Source organism: Talpa europaea, assembly GCF_964194135.1.
Source record: "Talpa europaea genome assembly, chromosome: 14".
Classification (NCBI taxonomy): domain Eukaryota; kingdom Metazoa; phylum Chordata; class Mammalia; order Eulipotyphla; family Talpidae; genus Talpa; species Talpa europaea.
In genome coordinates this window covers 75,059,829-75,077,892 of record NC_140082.1, presented here as the reverse complement: position 1 = coordinate 75,077,892, position 18,064 = coordinate 75,059,829, and the positions used below count along the sequence as shown (strand labels likewise).

General features: G+C 36.2%; 1 protein-coding gene across 1 annotated transcript in view; it reads left to right on the top strand.

The window, feature by feature from the left end:
• Positions 1–18,064, top strand: part of ODAD2 (outer dynein arm docking complex subunit 2) — a gene marked incomplete at both ends in the record, with an annotated part of 128,600 nt that overhangs the window by 15,720 nt on the left and 94,816 nt on the right. The window contains 4 exons of the mRNA XM_084254063.1: positions 1,199–1,315; positions 8,013–8,110; positions 9,598–9,696; positions 14,883–15,030. Of these exons, the coding sequence (XP_084110189.1) occupies positions 1,199–1,315; positions 8,013–8,110; positions 9,598–9,696; positions 14,883–15,030 (462 nt within the window). The remainder of the gene's footprint in view (positions 1–1,198; positions 1,316–8,012; positions 8,111–9,597; positions 9,697–14,882; positions 15,031–18,064) is intronic.

The following is an 18,064-nucleotide window of genomic DNA, read 5'->3' as shown; positions in this document are numbered from 1 at the left end:
GGGATGGACTGAGGGGTTCTGCCTCCCAGGCTGAGAAAGGTCTGTTGAGACCCTCTGGTCAAGATTTAAAAGAGGACTCCACAGACATGAGTAAAGACAGGGAAGGAGTCAGTGTTAACTGATTAGCAAAAAAAGTAGGAAAAAGGAGCTCTGGGGCTGCCTCTCTGGGCATGAGACTCCCCGAGTTGTCAAGGAGAGTGGCCATGGGGAAAGTCCTTTTATTGCTGCTAGTTGTGAGCACCCACCAGCTGCAGCTCAGTGCTTGTGCAGGGCTCTCAGCATCTCCAAAGCAAACACCTCATGGAGACTGTGTCTGCAGCTGCAGTGCAACCCTGTCTGGTCTCAAGATCTGATGCTTTCCTCCTGGGTCTGCAACTCCCTTTACTTCCCATAGCAGCCAACTTGATAAGCTGCGGAAAGAGCTCAGACATGGTAAAAACGAAATGAACCAAGGAAGTTTAAGGCAGCAAGTGTTCAGGCCTTAGAGTCATCAGGATTTTAACCTCTTATTTACCTGTCCATAGGAGCAGCAAAATTCTTGTAATGTCTTTGTCCTTGAATCCTGTCTTGTCCTTGTCCTGAAACCAGACTAGAAAAGACTAGAAGATGAACCTGTTTTAAACCTCACATTGATATAATATTACAGTATTATATAATGGGTTAAGAGAGAATAGTGGAGGTAGGAAAGGGAAGGGAAATGAAGGGGAACTGACAAGAAGAGGGACAGTTACAGAAGCTTCTAGAACATTGAGAGACAGATGGTTACATAAGGATCATAACCCTAGAAAATAAGCCTATAGCAACAATACTACACACAGAACACGAGCAGAGAGTGACAAACAGAAATAGGCTTTTCCTGGTGAGATTCTAATCTTGAGGCCTTTTATGACTTCATCAGAGGCTATTGAAGTCATAATGTATTTTCATATTAGAGGGATGAAGAAAGGGGAAGGTTCTCACTATTTTTCTGAGTAGTGGAATCTCATACATGTAGGAGGTACTCATTAAAGGCTTGCTGAATACATGGATGAATGAATGGATAAGTAATATTTTGGGGGAAGGATTTTACCTGAACATTGCATGATTCACAACTACCACGTGGATCGTTTAGAGATCAGATGTAGTTGGGCTGTAATGTATTGCTTAGAGTTCTGTATTGCTATTACATTAATTATAACATCAAGTTTTTCTCCCAAAGGGCAAAACAGACAATGATGGGGAAATTGATTATGAAAGAAAAGGTGAAATTTACAAAGACCTTGTTACATTTTTAAAAGAAAAATCAGCAAAATTTTCAGAAAATATGTCCATACAGGTAAGTTTCATATTCTCTTTGATTGTCATAATGCATGACTTGACTGCAACGTTCTGCTTTCCATTTATTTAGGTCTTAGTTATGGTTATAAATGTTCAGTAACTTTAAGTGACCACATCTTCCACATCTCTTGTGAAAACGATCTGTAATTATTTCACATTTGGGGCATATTGATAATGGTATTTTGGAAATTGCAATTTCTGATTATTTGTGGTTACTGTATAAAAATACACTTGATTTTTGTATATTGATTTTATATTCTGAAATCTGGCTAGATCACATGTGGTATGTATATGTATGTTTCAGTCAATATGTAATCATATGGATTGTGAATAAAATCAGTTTCCATGCAATTCTGTGTTCCTGGTACAGAACCGAAGTGGTCTCGTTCCTTACTTAAGTATGGATATTGGTAGTATTTTTCATTGATGACATTTATAAGATTGAGGAGATTCTCCTCTAAGTTGTTAAGAACTTTTATCAGGAATGGATGTTGGCTTTTATCAAATGATATGTCTGCAGCTATTGTGATAATCATATGTTTTTCTTTTTATAGTTGTGTTAATGTGCTAAATTATGTTGGCTTTCAAATGATAAGCCAACCTTGTATTTCTTTGACAAACCTCATATTCTCCCCCCCAGGATGTATTAACCTTTGCATGTATTTTTGGATTTAATTTACTCAAATTTTGTTGCATTTTATGCTATGTTCATAAGGTTATTGATGTGTAATTTTCTTTAAAATCTTTGTCTGTCTTGGGTATCAGAGTAATACTGGTCTTACAGAAGGAATTGGGAAATTTTTAACTCCTCTTCAATTTTCTGGAAGAGTGTGTAGAATTGGTATTTCTGCCTTAAATACTTGGTAGAATTCACTAATGAAGCCATCTGAGCCTAAAAGATTTTCCTATTATACTTCTGTTATTATTAGCTTGATTCCATTGTGGTCAGAGAACACACCTGAATGTCCTTAATTCTTTTGAATTTATTGAGATTTGTTATACGATCCAGTGCAGATTCCTTTGATGCTTGAAAAGAATGTATATTCTGCTGTGTTGGGTGGAGTATCCTAGGATAAATGTGGTTTTGGTGTTGAGTTCTTCTATTTCTTTGCTGATTTAAAATTTTTTCTTTTTATTTACATATTTTTTTACATCATTGTTCATTTTTAAACAATGTTTACTCCCCCAACCCCTCAGGTGTAGTCCCCATAGAGTTTCCTTCCCCAAGGCACCCGTGCACCATCGCCTCAGTCCCCTTTGCTCCTCCCTCCCTCCCTCTGATCCCTCTCCCTCCTCCTCCCCTGCAGGATGTCTCTGGTTTATAACTGTCTGTTTTTGCTTTGTTGTGTTTTGTACTGTTATTATTTTTTTTACACTGATGTCTTATTTGGTTCTCCTATATTCCTGCTATAAGTGATACCATCCGATATTTTTCTTTTTCCTTCTGACTTATTTCACTGAGCATAATTCCTTCTAGCTCCATCCATGGCTTTGCTGATTTTTCTCTCAGTTGTTGAGAGAGGAGTATTGAGGTTCACCTTACTTTTGCTTTGTTTATCTATTTGTAGGTACGTATATACATTTAGGATTTAGCATGGTATCTCTTTTGCCTTCCTTTTACTTCAAGTTACCATGTTATATTTGAGGTGCGTTTCTTGTGGAAGCATATAGTTGAGTCATTTTTTAAATTACCGTGAAATTATATTAATGTATCTACTGGTATGGTTAAGTCATTTATATTTAATTATTGAATGTCAGGTTTTAAATCTGCCAGTTTAATTTTCTTTTCTGATACTTTCTTTCTCATTCCACTGTTCTCCTTCCTGTTTTTTTTGTGGAACCCTTGAACATTTTTCAGAATTCCATTTTGATTTATCTATAATGTTTTGAGTGATTCTCTTTTATAGATTTTTGTAGTATTATCTTGCACATAATTTGTCATAAGTTTGTCACTTTATTAGTATCAGTGAACTTTAAAACCCATATCTTCTTCTAATCTATTTGCCCTCTTCCATAATTGTCTTTATTTCCTCTACCTACATTGACAGCTATGTGAGACATTGTTATAATTTTTGCTTCCACCATCAAATGTCATTTAGAGCACTTAAGAAGAGAATAAAAATATTTACCCATACTTTTATTCTTTCCATTGTTTTTTTCTTCTTTTCTGATGTTGTGATTTTCTTTCTTTTATCATATCCTTTCTAATTAGTAACTTCTTAATTCTTTTTAGGATGGGTGACAATTTTTTTTAGCTCTCCTGCATCTGGAGCATCTTGCTTTCTCCTTCATTTCTAATATTTTCACTGGATATAGTATTCTTGGTTGGCAATTCTTTACTTTGAGGGCTTGAAAAATGTCCCAGTTCCTTTTGACCTTCATGGTTTCTTATGAGAAATTTGCCATTACTTGTTTTTCCCTTGTAAGTAAAAGCACTGCTGTTAAGAATTTTTTTTAACAGTTTGCTTATTATGTGTCTTGGCTTAGAGTTCCTTGGACTTTTTCTGTTTACAATTTGCTCAACTTCTTGAATTTATGTCTTTTTCCAAGTTTGGGAAAAATTCAGACATTCTTAGAATACTTATTCAGTCTGACCCTCTTTGTCCTCTCTTTCTAACGCTCTGATGATACGAACATTGGATTTTTAATTATGGTCCTACAGGTATTGAGGCTATGTCATTTTTTTCAACCTATTTTCTTTGTTATTCAGATTGGATGATTTCTATTGCTTTGTCTCCAAACTCATGGATTCTGTCCTCTGTCCTCTCCACCCTGTTGCTGAACCTACCCAGTGAGTTTTTACTTTGGTTTGTAAAATTTAATTTATAAATTTCTATTTGACTCTTCTTTATAACATCTATTTATTTGCAAGATTTTTTAGTTTTTAATTTATTTCAATGTTTTTTCCATACTTGCTCACTGAGCATTTTTGTTATTGCTACTTTACAACCTTGTCAGATCATTCCAACTTTTATTTCATTTGGGATAAAGCATCTATTCATCATTCTTTTTTATTCAAGTTATGATCTTCCTGCTTCTTGTTATGATGAGTGATTTTTTATTGTGTTGCAGAAAATTTTGGCATTCTGTTATGAAATTTTGGATTTTATTTAATTTTTTTGTTTTAGCTGACTGTCTCTTAGATACATCACTGGTAGAGGTTTGTGGGGTGCTGTAAGGTAGGACAAAGTTCCTCAGTGTCATTAATAAGCTGGTAGGTGGAAGTTCAGTCTCTCCACTAGATCTCTTTTTACACTAATTGACTGGGTAGGGATGTTATGCGTAATCATAGGCTTTCTATGGGACGTCCACTTAAACCTCTACTTTGATGGTGATTTTACTACATCTTTTTTTTTTTTTCTTTAGTCTGTTGATCTGGTCATTACACTGATTTCTTAATATTGAAATAGTGCTGTTATTCCTGGGATAAATGCCAGTTGGTCATGATTATTTTACCTTGATTTACATTATTGGATGTGATTTGTTAATATTTTACTGAGGATTTTGCATCTGTATTCATGAAGGATATGGATTAGTAATCTTTTAGTATTTTTACCTTTTATTTTTACTATCTGTGTAATTAGGTATTATTCACTACTTTTCTTCTTCCTGGAATCATTTGTATAGAATAAGTATTATTTATTTTATTAAATGTTTGGTAGCATTTGCCACTGAAGCCATCTATCTAAAGATTTCTTTATGGGCCCCCCTGGTGGAGCAGCAGGTTGAGCGCAGAGCTGTGAAGCTGTCCGCAGCCGCTGCAGCGTGGGTTCAATTCCCAGCTGGTCAGGGAGATACCCACATGGTGCGGCAGACTTCTCCTGTCTCGCCTGCTGCTCCCCTCCGCAGTGTTTTTGGTCCGTCTGCCTGTTCTGCTCCGAGTTCTGTCTCTAGTGAATCCTCTCACCCTCCCGTACCTCTGGCCTGTACCCCAGCACTTGTATAAATAAATAAATCTAAAAATAAAAAAAAAGATTTCTTTATTAGATGGTTCTTAAATTGAGGATTTGATTTCATTAACAGACATAAAAATTAGGCTTTTTTTTTTATAGAGGCATGTTTATTTATTTATTTATTTGTTTGTTTGTTTTGTTCATACATGCACTGGGTATAGTCAGAAGCGCAGGAGGGCGAGAGAATTCACCAGAGCCAGAGCGGGTTGCAGAGCAGGCAGAAGGACCGAAGTACACTGCTGAGGGGAGCAGCGGGTGGCAGGAGAGGTCTGTGCGCCATGCGGGACCCTCCTCTGGTGGCCGGGGAGCAGCCGGGGATCGAACCGGCGTCGCAGAGGCTGCGGGCAGCTTCGCAACCCAGCGCTCAACCGCTGCGCCACGGGGGAGGCCCAGGCTTTTTTTTTTTTAATTGAGCTTTCGTAATTTGAGTCTTTCAATGGATTTACACATTTGGTCTAACTTACCTAATTTATTGGCATCAAGTGCACAACTTCATTATTATCCTTTAGTGTCTGGACAATCTTTTGTGATGACCCTGACTCCCTCTTGCATTTCTAATACTGGTAATTTATTTCTTCTCTTTTTTTTACTGTTGATTAGTTTGGAAGGAAGTGATCAATTTTTATCAATCTTTTCAAAGTATAACTTTGTTTCATTAATTTTCTCTGTTGTTTGTATGTATTGTTATTTATCTTTGCTCATAATTATTTCCTCCTACTTATGTTTTAATTTCTTGTCCTTATTTAATTTCTTTAGTTGGAAACTCAGGCCTTCTTAGAGACCTTTATTTTTTTCTACTGTAAGTTAAATGTTATGCATTTCTTTATAAGTGTTGACTAAACGGTATCCCAAAGATTTTGAAGTATTTTTATCAATATATTTGAGGATTTTCCAGATATTTTCATTTACTGATTTCTAGTTTAATTCTGCCATATAAAGAGAACATATTTTGTATGACTTTAGTCACTTTTAATATGTTGATGGTTGTTTTATGGCCCAGAGTATGGTCAATTTTGGTGAATTTTTCCTGTGCGCTTGAGAAGAATGTATATCCTGCTGCTGTTGGGTAGTATGTTTTATAGATGTCAACTAAGTCAAGTTCTTGCCACAAAAGTCTCTTACTCAGTTTTCTATAATTTTATTTTTTGTCTGCTCATTTTAATGATTAACGAGAAAGAAGTTTTGAAGTTTCTTAATTGTGGATTTATCTATTTCTTCTTTTAGTTCTATTTTTGCTTCATGTATTTTGAAATTCTGTTTGGTGAATACATTAATAGAACTATTTGTTAATTTGTGTTTTGTCATGATGTGTCTCTTTTTTCATCTCTGATAATGTGTATTTTGAGATCATTTTGTCTACTTTTAATGGATTATTGATTTTTTTTTGAATTATTGTTTGCATGGGATATTTTAATCCAGTTTTTTACTCATGGTATATTCATATCATTATAGAGAGTGGTTTCTCTTTCAAACACAAATAGTTGAGATGTCCTCTTTCTTCCAATCTGACAAATACTTTTTTAATTGAAGTTTTAAAATAATTTTCAGTTGATATAATTATAGAGCTAAATTTAAGTTTACTATCTTACAAGTTGTTTTTTATTCATTCCACTTGTTCTTTGTTCCTTCCTATTTTTTTTTTTTTTTGCCTTTGGAATAAATTTGACTTTTAGAAATTACATTTTATTTATGCTATTAGTTCATCAGTTACATTTCTTTTTAAAAGTTTCTTAATTGCTGCCCTGGGCCTTATAGTGTGTGTGTGTAATTTATATTGTCTGTCTTTAATAGTATATACTTTTACAAATTGCTCAAGAATCTTACAGTTGTATTACTCACATGCCTCTCCCTATGATTTGTGCTTTTGTTGCCATGGATTTTACTTTTAAATGCAATTAACTCCTTAACACATGGCTACTATTTTTGCTTTAGATAGTTAGCTATATTTTAGAACAATTAAAACCAACACAGGGCCCTTTCTATTTATTTTTACCATTCTCTAGATTTTTATTTCTTTGTGTCAATCCATGTTTTTTCTAATGGAAGCACTTAACATTTCTTTCAGCACAGGTCTTCTGGCTGCGGATTCTCACAGCTTTTTATTAATTTGTGAAAGTCCCTTCTTAATCTTCATTTTCGAAAGATTTTTCATCTTGGTATAGAATTCTGAATTTTTTTCCCCTTTTAGTGAAGATAACAATCCCATTACTTCTGACTTGCATTGTTTCTGATAAGAAGTCTCTTTTAGTTGTAATGTTATGCCCTCTGGAATGTGTCTTTATCTGTGGGAGCCTGCAAGATGCTCTCTTTATTGTTGGTTTTAGCAATGTGACTATGATGTATCCCAGTTAATAGAGGGTTGAAGTTTCATTTTTCTCTTGTGGCAAGGAGTGAATAGGTGCAGCCCTGCCATTTTATTTGTGTATTTTGCAGCAGAGAAACATTGCATTCCTGTCACCATGTCTTAAGAGGAGTCTCCATCCTCAAGTGATCCTCATTCAGTTTGTCACTAAACAACACAAGTTAGATGCTCCTGAGACTTCCATTTCTTAATTTATCACCAGTGTTAATTTTCAGACAACACTAGATAATTCAGAAGTGATATCATAAAATTATTCTTATATCTTTTTAATAAAGGAAAGTAAATTAAGTGACAAAGAAGAAAAAGAAAAGGATCAACGGACTGAAGCACCAAAGACAGAGGAACTGCCTGAACTTCATAAATCTGCTGGTCTCCCAAAGAGTGCACCGGAGAAGAACAAAATTAATTTGATGAAAAGTTTCGTGACCAAGAGATTAGAGCCGAGTTTGAAATGGATAGCCACTGTTAACTTAAAAGAGTATGTGGATATTTGCATGATGGGTTTTCCGACATCTCTTCAGTAACCATGTTTGCCAAACTTTTCACGTAACGATTTTGTAGCAGAAAACTACAGACTAGATATTTATACCTCCCTTCAGAATCCAGATTAACTCTTCCCTGTTCTTCTTTATAGGCCAGAGAAGAAAATATCACATTGTTTATGTTTGCACATTTGCTGGGGGTGGGGACGGGCAGGGGGTCCTGCTTAAGGGACAGAAACAACTCTCCTGTTAGTCTGTGCAAGTAACCCATGAGAATACATAAGGCAATCACAGAGGAAATGTAAATGCAGCAGCAGGGGCCTGGCTAGGTTAGTGCTGGGAGAACTGGGAGTGATTGAAATTATGTGGCGTTCATTAAGATGCGCCTTCTCCGGTCCAAGTACTAACCAGGTCTGGCCCTGCTTAGCTTCCGAGATCAGACGTGATCGGGCCGTTTCAGGCATCAGCAGGAAAAAATAATAACAGTACAAAACACAACAAAACAAAAACAGACAATTATAAATCAGAGACATCCTGCAGGGGAGGAGGAGGGAGAGGGATCAGAGGGAGGGAGGAGCAGCACAGGGGCCTGAGGTGATGGCGCACGGGTGCGTTGGGGAAGGAAACTCTTATGGGGACTACACCTGAGGGGCTGGGGGGAAGCAAATATTGTTTAAAAATGAACAGTGATGTAAGATAGATAGATAGACAGCTGAAACTTCTCTAGGAACAGAATTTTGGTTGTTTAAGTATACTGTGAGAAGACTACAGCCTCAAAAATATTAACAACCCTAAGTAGAGTGGACCCTGGTTTGAGGAATGTGTGAAATCTACAAAACCAGTTCCATCTATAAAAAGATGCCAAAGTGAAGATTAAGGTCTAGAGCTACTTAAATGCGGAGTCAGTCTGAAGTGCTTATTGCATTTAAAAAAATTAGCAAACAGGCTTACAAGTGTTAGCCTATTTTTAATGTTCTGTGTTATGACCTGATTGGGTTCAGAACTGGCCCCTGGCTGGTCTGGAACAGGTCTCCTCATCTCCAGGGGTTCTAAGAACCTCTTCCAGTAATGGATGCACTTCACAAGTATTTAATGAAAACCCACTAAGTGCCAGGGACTCTGCAGGCCCTGCGACATTGCCATGTGGGGAGGGTAAGAAAATAGGCCATTTTAATCCAGGGCTGTATACACCTGAAGGCACAGAATGAAGGATTTCTATGCCACTGGCAGCCTGTGAAAACCTGTTCCTAAAACAAATTATGGGCAAGATCTTTCTTCATTATATAGGACACGTGGCTATTCTTGGAGGACGAAGGGATGTCTCGGGCGCCAATGCACACTGGAGCCCATAGGCATTCTCTGCCATCTCGAGAAAGTCCATCCTGTGGATGCTTGAGATGCCAGAATGTTTACATTCATTTCTATTTTTATTTTCCTGTTGATCCGCATAAAGTAACTAATAGTCAATGATTTTTTTTTTAAGCCGTAAAATTTCAGCAAAAGCCAGCCAAGAAGAAAAGCATGCAGGAAAGGTTGAAAAGTCAAAATCAACTACTTCAATTGGAAGATCTCCGTTAGCTCGGTATGTTTTTGTTGACATGACCAGTTCTTTAAAGACACCCCTTACATGACGGGACATTGCATACTCGACACTGTTCTGTTAGATGTCTGTGTCATCTATATTGACAGTGACCAGGAATGTGGTAGAAATGTTAAAGTGAGTTTCTTCAAATCTATTTAAAAACATCATTTTCATGTAGAGTTACTTGAAATACAGTGATTACCGATATTGGTGAACTCCACGAAAACAACTGTATTTACTGCAAAGAACAGTTAACTGGTAGGAAAATTGGACTCTTAACCGATCTGTTGTGTCTGAACAGTCATGTCACGGCAAAGCCAAGTCATATATCTGGACTCACTCTTCTGATCACCAGTGGCCTGCCGTCTCTAAAGCGATATACATTGTTCCTATTGTTCCTAACCAAAACAGCTCCAACAGAGTGCTAACTAATAAACTTACTCAATTTTCAGTTTGATGACAAAAATGACATATTTGGAGAAGGGTCAGCTGCTTTTATCAGAAAGATTTACAGTGGTGGTGATAAGAAATGGCAGAGATTTTACATTACTTTGTGCTGCCTTGGCAACAACCAAACTCTAAGACACATGACTACGTGTATGCGTTTTGGAGGATTCAATTTAATAAGCTATTTCATTTGACTTTTTTTTAACTTTTTGCTTTGAAGGAATTATAGATTCATAGAAAGTTGCAGAGAAAGTTGTAGAGAGAAGGTTCATGTACGCATCACCACATTGACAGTATCACCTGACATATTGACATGTGTCACCTAATGGTGACATCTTTCACAGCTATAGCACAATATCAGCACTAGGAGATTAATGTTGATAGAATGTATATGTTTTGTTCCATGTCATTTTATCACATGTAGATCTTTGTGATCACATATTCAGGATATAGGACTCTCTGAAGGCCTCTCCTGCTGCCTTTTATTGCCACACCTGTGCCTCTCTCCTCATCATTCCTGGCAACCATCGATCTACTTTCCATTTCTATAATTTTGCCATTTTGAGAATATCATATAAGTGAATCATACATTTTAAATATTTTTAATCACCATAATACCCTTGAGATATTTTGAAGTTGTTGTATGTCTTAATAGCTTGTCCCTTTTTATTGCTGAGTAAAATTCCATGGTATGAATGTACCACAGTTGGTTTAATTATTCACCCATGAGGGACATTTAGTTGTTTGCAGTTTTGGCTACTAAAAATAAAGTTGCTATGAGCAATAATACATAGATCTTCATATGAATGTAAATTTTCATTTCTCTAGGATAAATGCCCAATGCTGACACATATGGAAATTGTGTGTTTAGCTTTTTAAGAAGCTGTCAAATTTTTTCCCTGGCACTCTACCATTTTACATTCTCACCAGTGATGTATAAGTGACTTAGTTTCTCGGCATCTACAGCAGTATTGGTATTGCCAAATTTTAAATATTAGCTATTCTAAAAGATAAATGATAACATATCTCATAATGGTCATAGCATTTCCCTAATGGCTCATGACGTTGAACATCTTTTATCATGCTTTTTGCCACTCTTATGTTTTGCAGCTGAAAATCTCATTTGCTTTTTTAAAGGTTGAGTTTGGGAAGTTCTTTACGTATACTGGATAGCTTTGGTAGGATGGGTAGTTTGCAAATATTTTCTCCCTCTGTCTGTAACTTGTCTTTTAATCCTTTTAATAGGATCTTTCATAGAGCAAGTTTTTATTTTTGATGAAGTTCAATTATCAATTTTTTTCTTTTATGGGTTGTACTTCAGGTGTCACATCTAAAAACACTTTATGAAACCCGTGGTCCTGAAAATGATCGCCTATGTTTTTTACTGAAAGTTTTTATAGTTTACAATTTACATCAAAGACTATATTCTACTTTGAGTTTCCACCTTTGAATGGCTTGGCATTTTGGTCAAAAATCAGTTGGGTGTACTAGTGTGGAGTTATTTTAGGTCTCCACTCTGTCCCTTTGATTTTTATGTCTCCCTTTTGCCAACACCACAGTCTTGATTACTGTAGCTAAGTAGTAAATCTTGAAATCTGGTAAAGTGATTCCTCTCACTTTATATTTTAAAAAAATTATTTAGCTATACTAGCACCTTTTCTTTCCACATAAATTTTAGAATAATCTTGCTATACCTACAAAATAAAAACTTACTGAGGATTATAATGGAATTTGCATTAAACCTTTTTTTATTGCGGTAGCATTGGTTTATTACACTTTATGTAATTTAAGTCATACAACACACTTCTCAGATGCATAGCACCACAGCATACCCTCCACCAAGGCATCTCAGCTCATCACCATAATCCATGGTGTCCCTTGCCTCCTTTGTGTTCCAGCTCCCCATCACGTAACCTCAATTCCACAGTAAGATTTCAAGGGGTTGTTACCGGTTTGGGATTGTCTGATCCTTTGTTCGGCTTCTCTGTATTCCACATATAAGTGAAACTCTCTGGTGTTTGTCTTTCCCCTTCTGACTTATTTCATTTAGCGTTTTCCCTTCCAGTTCTATCCATGTTGTCACAGGTGACAAGAATTCATTTTTTTTTTCTTATAGTTAAGTAGTATCCCATTATGTCTATATAACATTTTTCTAACCTACACCTCTCTCCTTGGGCATTTAGGTTGTTTGTATAATTTGACTGTTGTAAGTAGGGCTTCAATGAACATGGGAGTGCATATATCCTTTGAGTTAGTGTCTTTTTATTCTTCTGATAGATACCTGGGAGTGTAATTGTAAGATCATATATTCTATTTTTAATATTTTGAGAAATGCCTACACTCTTTTCCATAGGAACTGGGCCTATCTGTATTCCCCCCCATTAACAGTGGATGATGGTTACTTTATCTCTACATCCTCACTAACAATTATTGTTTCTGGTTTTTTTGAGGTGGGCTATTCTCATAGGTGTGGGATTCTCACAATCTTACCTCATTGTGGCTTTGATTGTATTTCCCTGATGATAAGTAATGATGAGCATTTTTTCATGTGCCTGTATCTGTATGTCTTCTTTGAAGATGCAGATGCATATCACATATGGGACTTCTATCTATTTTTGATTGTGTTATTTGTTTTCTTTTCATTGAGTTGCATGTGTTCTTTATATATTTTGGATATCAGCCCTTGGTCAGATGTATGATGGTTCAAATACATTCTCCTATTCGGAAAGGTGTCTTTTTATTTTACTGTTATTTCTGTTATTTTCTTTGGCCATGCAGAAGCTTTTTAGTTTAATGTAGTCCAATATATTTATATTTGCTTTTGTTTCTCTTGATGTTGGATATGAATCTAACAAAGATATCACTGAAGCATGTGTTGTTCAGTGTTTTGTACATGTTTTCTTCCATATGTTTTATGGTATCAGGTCTTCAATCCTCCATGACTAACCCATTTTGAGTTAATTTTTATGTCAGGTACAAGGTGTTGATCTAATTTTATTTTATTTTTTTAATGTGGCTCTCCTATTTTCCCAACATCATTTGTTGAAGAGGTTCTTTTGTCCAGTGATTCTTTTCTCTTGACTCCATTGTTGTTAATTAATTGTCCATAGATATGTAGGTATATTTCTGGCTCTCAGTTCTATTCCATTGGTCTGTGTGTCATTTTTTAATTCCCCTACCATACTGTTTTGATTACTATAGTTTTGTAGTATAGTTTGAAAACTGGGATTGTGTTGGCACTACTCTTTCTCTTTTTTTGTAAGGATTCAGTGTCTTTTGTGTTTCTACATTAATTTCTGTATTGTTTGTTCTATATCTCTGAAGAATACCATTGGAGCCTTGGTAGGGATTGCATTGAATCTGTATCTTGCTTGTGTAAGATTGCCATTTTAAGAATGTTAATTCCCCCAATCTCTGAGTAGGGAATATCTTTCCATTTCCTGTTTCTTCACCTATTTCTTTTAACAATGTCAAATAATAGTATTTGTAGAGCTCCTTCACCTTTTTTAATTTTATTCCTGGGTATTTAATTCTTTTTGTTGTAATTGTGAATGGGACTGTTTTCTTGTTTTTTTTCTCTTCTAACTTGTGTTTGCATATAGAAACACAACTGATATTTGCAAATTGATTTTTACCCTGCCACTTTACTATGTTGAATTCATGTTTATATATAATATAAATATGTGATATATGTATTATATCTGTATTACATTTAGATATATTATTTGTTGTAGAGTCTTCATGGTTTTCTGTGTATATTGTCATGTCATCTGAAATAGGATAGTTTTCCTTCTTTCCCAATGCCTTTTTCTTGTCTGATTGCCCTAACTGGGACTTCTAATACTATGTTGAATGGTAGTGGTGAAAGTAGACTTCCTTGTCTTGTACTTGATCTTAGAGGAAAAGCTTTCAGTTTTTCACCATTGAATATAATGTTGTCTCTTGTTTGTCATACATACATTATGTTGAGGTATGTTCCATCTAGCCCCTGTTTTTTGAGGGATTTTATCATAAATGGATGTCAAATTTTATCAAGTGCTTGGTCTGCATCTGTTGGTATGATCATACAATTTTTATCTTTCCTTTTGTTCATGTGGTGAATTGTATTGACTGATTTTTAGATGTTGAGGCAACTCTGTGTTCCTAGAATAAATCTTATGTGGTCATGAGGCATAATCCTTTGGATGTATTGTTGAATTGGGTTTTCTAAGATTTTGTTGAGGATTTTTGTTGAGGATTTTGTTCATCATGGATATTGGTCTTTAATTTTCCCGTTGTGCCTTCATCAGATGTTGACATCATAGAATGTGTTTGGAGCATTCCTTTTTCCTCAATTTTTGGGAAGGGTTTCAGAAGGATAGGTATTAGTTCATCTTTGATGATTTGGTAGAACTCACTAGTGATACTCTCTAGTCCTTAGGAACTTACTGTGAAGATAGAAAGCTGTCTAGTATAATTGCCTCTGGCCACTACTTAATTCCCTTGTTTATTTCTTACTATTTTCTTTATTGTTATCGCACCCAGAACAATAATACTGAACTACACCTGCCATAGAGACAGGGGCTTGTTAATCTCCTCTCACAGATCGTAAAAAAATATCTTCTAGACCTCAGTGAGTCTTGGTTTCCTATCCACTGCTTGTGTACCTGTTGCTGAAATATTAACACCACCAATCCCATGTGCTGGAGCATAAATATGTTTATTATATGATGATATTTTGTTGCCATTGTTATCCTTAGTAAGAGTACTGAGAAGATTGAGGAAATTATTAGTGAGAGCTCCTCAGAGAGTGAGGAGGATGAAGAGCCACCTGATCACCGACAGGAAGCAAATGCAGATTTGCCATCCGAATATTGGCAAATTCAGAAGCTGGTGAAATATTTAAAGGTAAGGCAGACCTGTTATACTCTCTTTGCAGAGTTTGCTCTAGATCCTTTCCCAAAATGTATACTTGGCTTCCAAGTTTATTACGTTTCTTTTCAAATGAGGGTGGTACTCATGCCTGCTATTATTTAAGCATGCAAGGGCAGCGCCCTGGACTAGCCAGCCTCCCATGGCTGTGGGCAGACAGTGGCCATGGCAGCTACCAGATACTGCTTGTTGCCACAGTTTTATGGTTTGAGGCGCAGTGTGGTAAAAAGAGTCTGGGATTTTGAAGTTGGGCTTAGACTAAATTTCTACTGACAGCGTGGCTGTTGAAAAGTTATGGCTTTGAGCCTTATTTTTCTCAACCTATGGAATAATGCTAATACCTCCTATAGGATTATTTTAATGGTTAAGAAAACACATTTGAAATGTGTGGTATAGTGGCTGATACATCATAGTTACTTAAAATATGTATTGGATCATTTTCATCTCTTTTACAGATGATTTGTGTAAAAGCATTCACTATGCTAAATGACCCATATAAAGTTGTATTTAGGACCTGAATAGGAGCTTGGGCAAGAAAAATGATTTGCAACTCCCAGATTGATGTTAACTGCTGATATCAGACTGCTGAAATTGATAATGTTTTAGCAGTCTTTAAAACTGTAGCCCGGAAGTATTTTTGATTTCGTGTTTTCCTCCTACTTTTCCATGTCTTTGGTCAAGTCAACCCAGGGCTCTTAGCAGTGGTTTTGCATATTTAAAAACATTTGTGTGACTCCTAAATTACTAAGGTTGTGTCTCCTGTGTCTTTAATGTCATCCTAATTGACAGGAACCTATTTGTACATTGTTTTTGTGAATTCATCCAAGACCCTCTGCATGAATTTGGTCATGAGGGTATAAGGGAACTGAGAAAAGATTTTTTTCTCCAAGAAAATGATGCTTTTTTCCTCTGATGGACATAGCCTCAGCTATAATTCTCAACATTTCTCATGAGGAAGAAAATAATGATTTTTTTCCTGAATCTTGAATCCCAAGAAAAATTAGTCAAGAAATTGGAAAAACAGAAAAAAATATTCTGATTCTCCTTTGAAAATTACAATTTTACAATCATCATAAAAGCATTGCTGGTTTCAAGGAATCTATTGACATCAGGGAACACAAAGAACATTTAATTATCTTAATCTTGGTAATGGTTCCATAATGTATAGGTTATCAAATCAGCATGTTGGATACTTTAAATACATACAAATATATTTTTAAATTATTCCTTAACAAAGTTTAGGAAAAAAGAAAAGGAAATGCTGACAGTAGAGTTAAAACTGAAAGTAGGCATTTTCAGGCTTTAGGGGCTAGTAGGGGCCATGCTGTGGTCGGTCTGCTTTGCTGGTCACTTCATTAAATTTGAAATTTCGACCTGTGATTCCTTGTAGCCTTGTCAAGCTTGCTAGGAGATTTGAATGTTATGTGTGCTGATATTTTGTGTTTTAATATTTACTTTATTGTAGATATTGTGTATTGCACAAAATCTTGTTCTTTTAAAGTAATTTACCAGAAGAAATGCAAAGAAAAGATGTGGCTGTGTGTTGTAGAACATTCCATCATGAAACCAGAAACTGATCAAAAATCCGAATTAGCGAAAATACCTTAGATTTCAATGGCCAAAACAGATGCAGGGCAAGCAGAGAAATTATTCTTGTCATTAAAATATGAAATGAACTTTTATGAAGCAGATTCTAATGTCCACCTTGGCTATGCTTTTGGAAGCCTCTTTACAATTTGACCAATGCCAGTACAAAATTAAAGTTTTCTTTCACATCTGAAATTTTTGTCATGAAACAGAAATAAAGACTATTGGCTAGGACAGTGAATACTTTGTGTATTTTAAATTTCATCTTAAGAATAAAAAGTATTTTTGGTAGGCCTCCCCTGGTGGTGCAGGCGGTTGAGAGCTGCGTTGTGAAGCTCTCCACAGCCTTTGCAGCGCCGGTTCTATCCTGGCCTGCCAGCGAGGGTCCCACATGGCGTGGCAGACCTCTCCTGTCGCTCCTGCTGCTCCCCTCAGCAGTGTATTTCGTCAGTCTTCCTGTTCTGTTCCCCACTCTGTCTCTGGTGAATCCTCTCACCTCCCACTTGTCTGGCCTGTACCCCGGTTCTTGTATAAAATAAATAAATAAATCTTAAAAAAAAAAGAAGTATTTTTGGGCATTTGGGTTGTTTCCGTAGCTTAGCTATTGTAAAATAAAATATATTAAATTAAAAAAAAAGTGAATAAGATGCCAAAAAAAAAGAGTAAGATAAATAGAAAATACTTTTATATCATCTTTCAATTTTTTTAAAGATTTATTTATTTATGCATACAAGAACTGGGGTAAAGGCCAGAGGTGTGGGGGTGAGAGGATTCACCAGAGACAGAGTGAGCAACAGAACAGGCAGATCGACTGAAATACACTGCTGAGGGGAGCAGCGGGCGAGTCAGGAGAGGTCTGCTGTACCATGTGGATAGCTTCCTGACCGGGGATCGAATTCGTGCTGCAGTGGCTGCAGATTGCTTCATATTGCTGCAGCTTAACCCCTTGTCCAACCAGGTAGGCCCCTTCTTTCAATTTTTAAAATGGCTTTTATTTGGCTCTCATTGTGCATCATGTTCCTCTTCTCTGGTGTTTTCTGTTATAAAATATCAGGTGGACATCATTTCTATACATTATAGCAGTATCATTTTTCTCTTTCACAGAAAACCTCTGAAAATTTTAAAATCTCTAACACAAAAATTGATTCACCTCTTTGGTATTGTGGCAATGGCTCACTCTTACAGTCATGCTTCTTATGAAAAGAAAATTTAGGAAACATTCATGAATAGCATATGATTTCAGGCATTCCTAAGAATATCTGGGAATTCCAATTCTCTGTTCTGGAATCTTGGAGATTCAGATCTGTGGGGATTTGGAAGCACTAAAGTAGAGCACAGGGTGGAGTTCATCCTGCAACACCCCCCACCTTGGGTGTGTCTTTGTGCACAGACTGCACAGCACAATGGCCCACTCAGCACACCC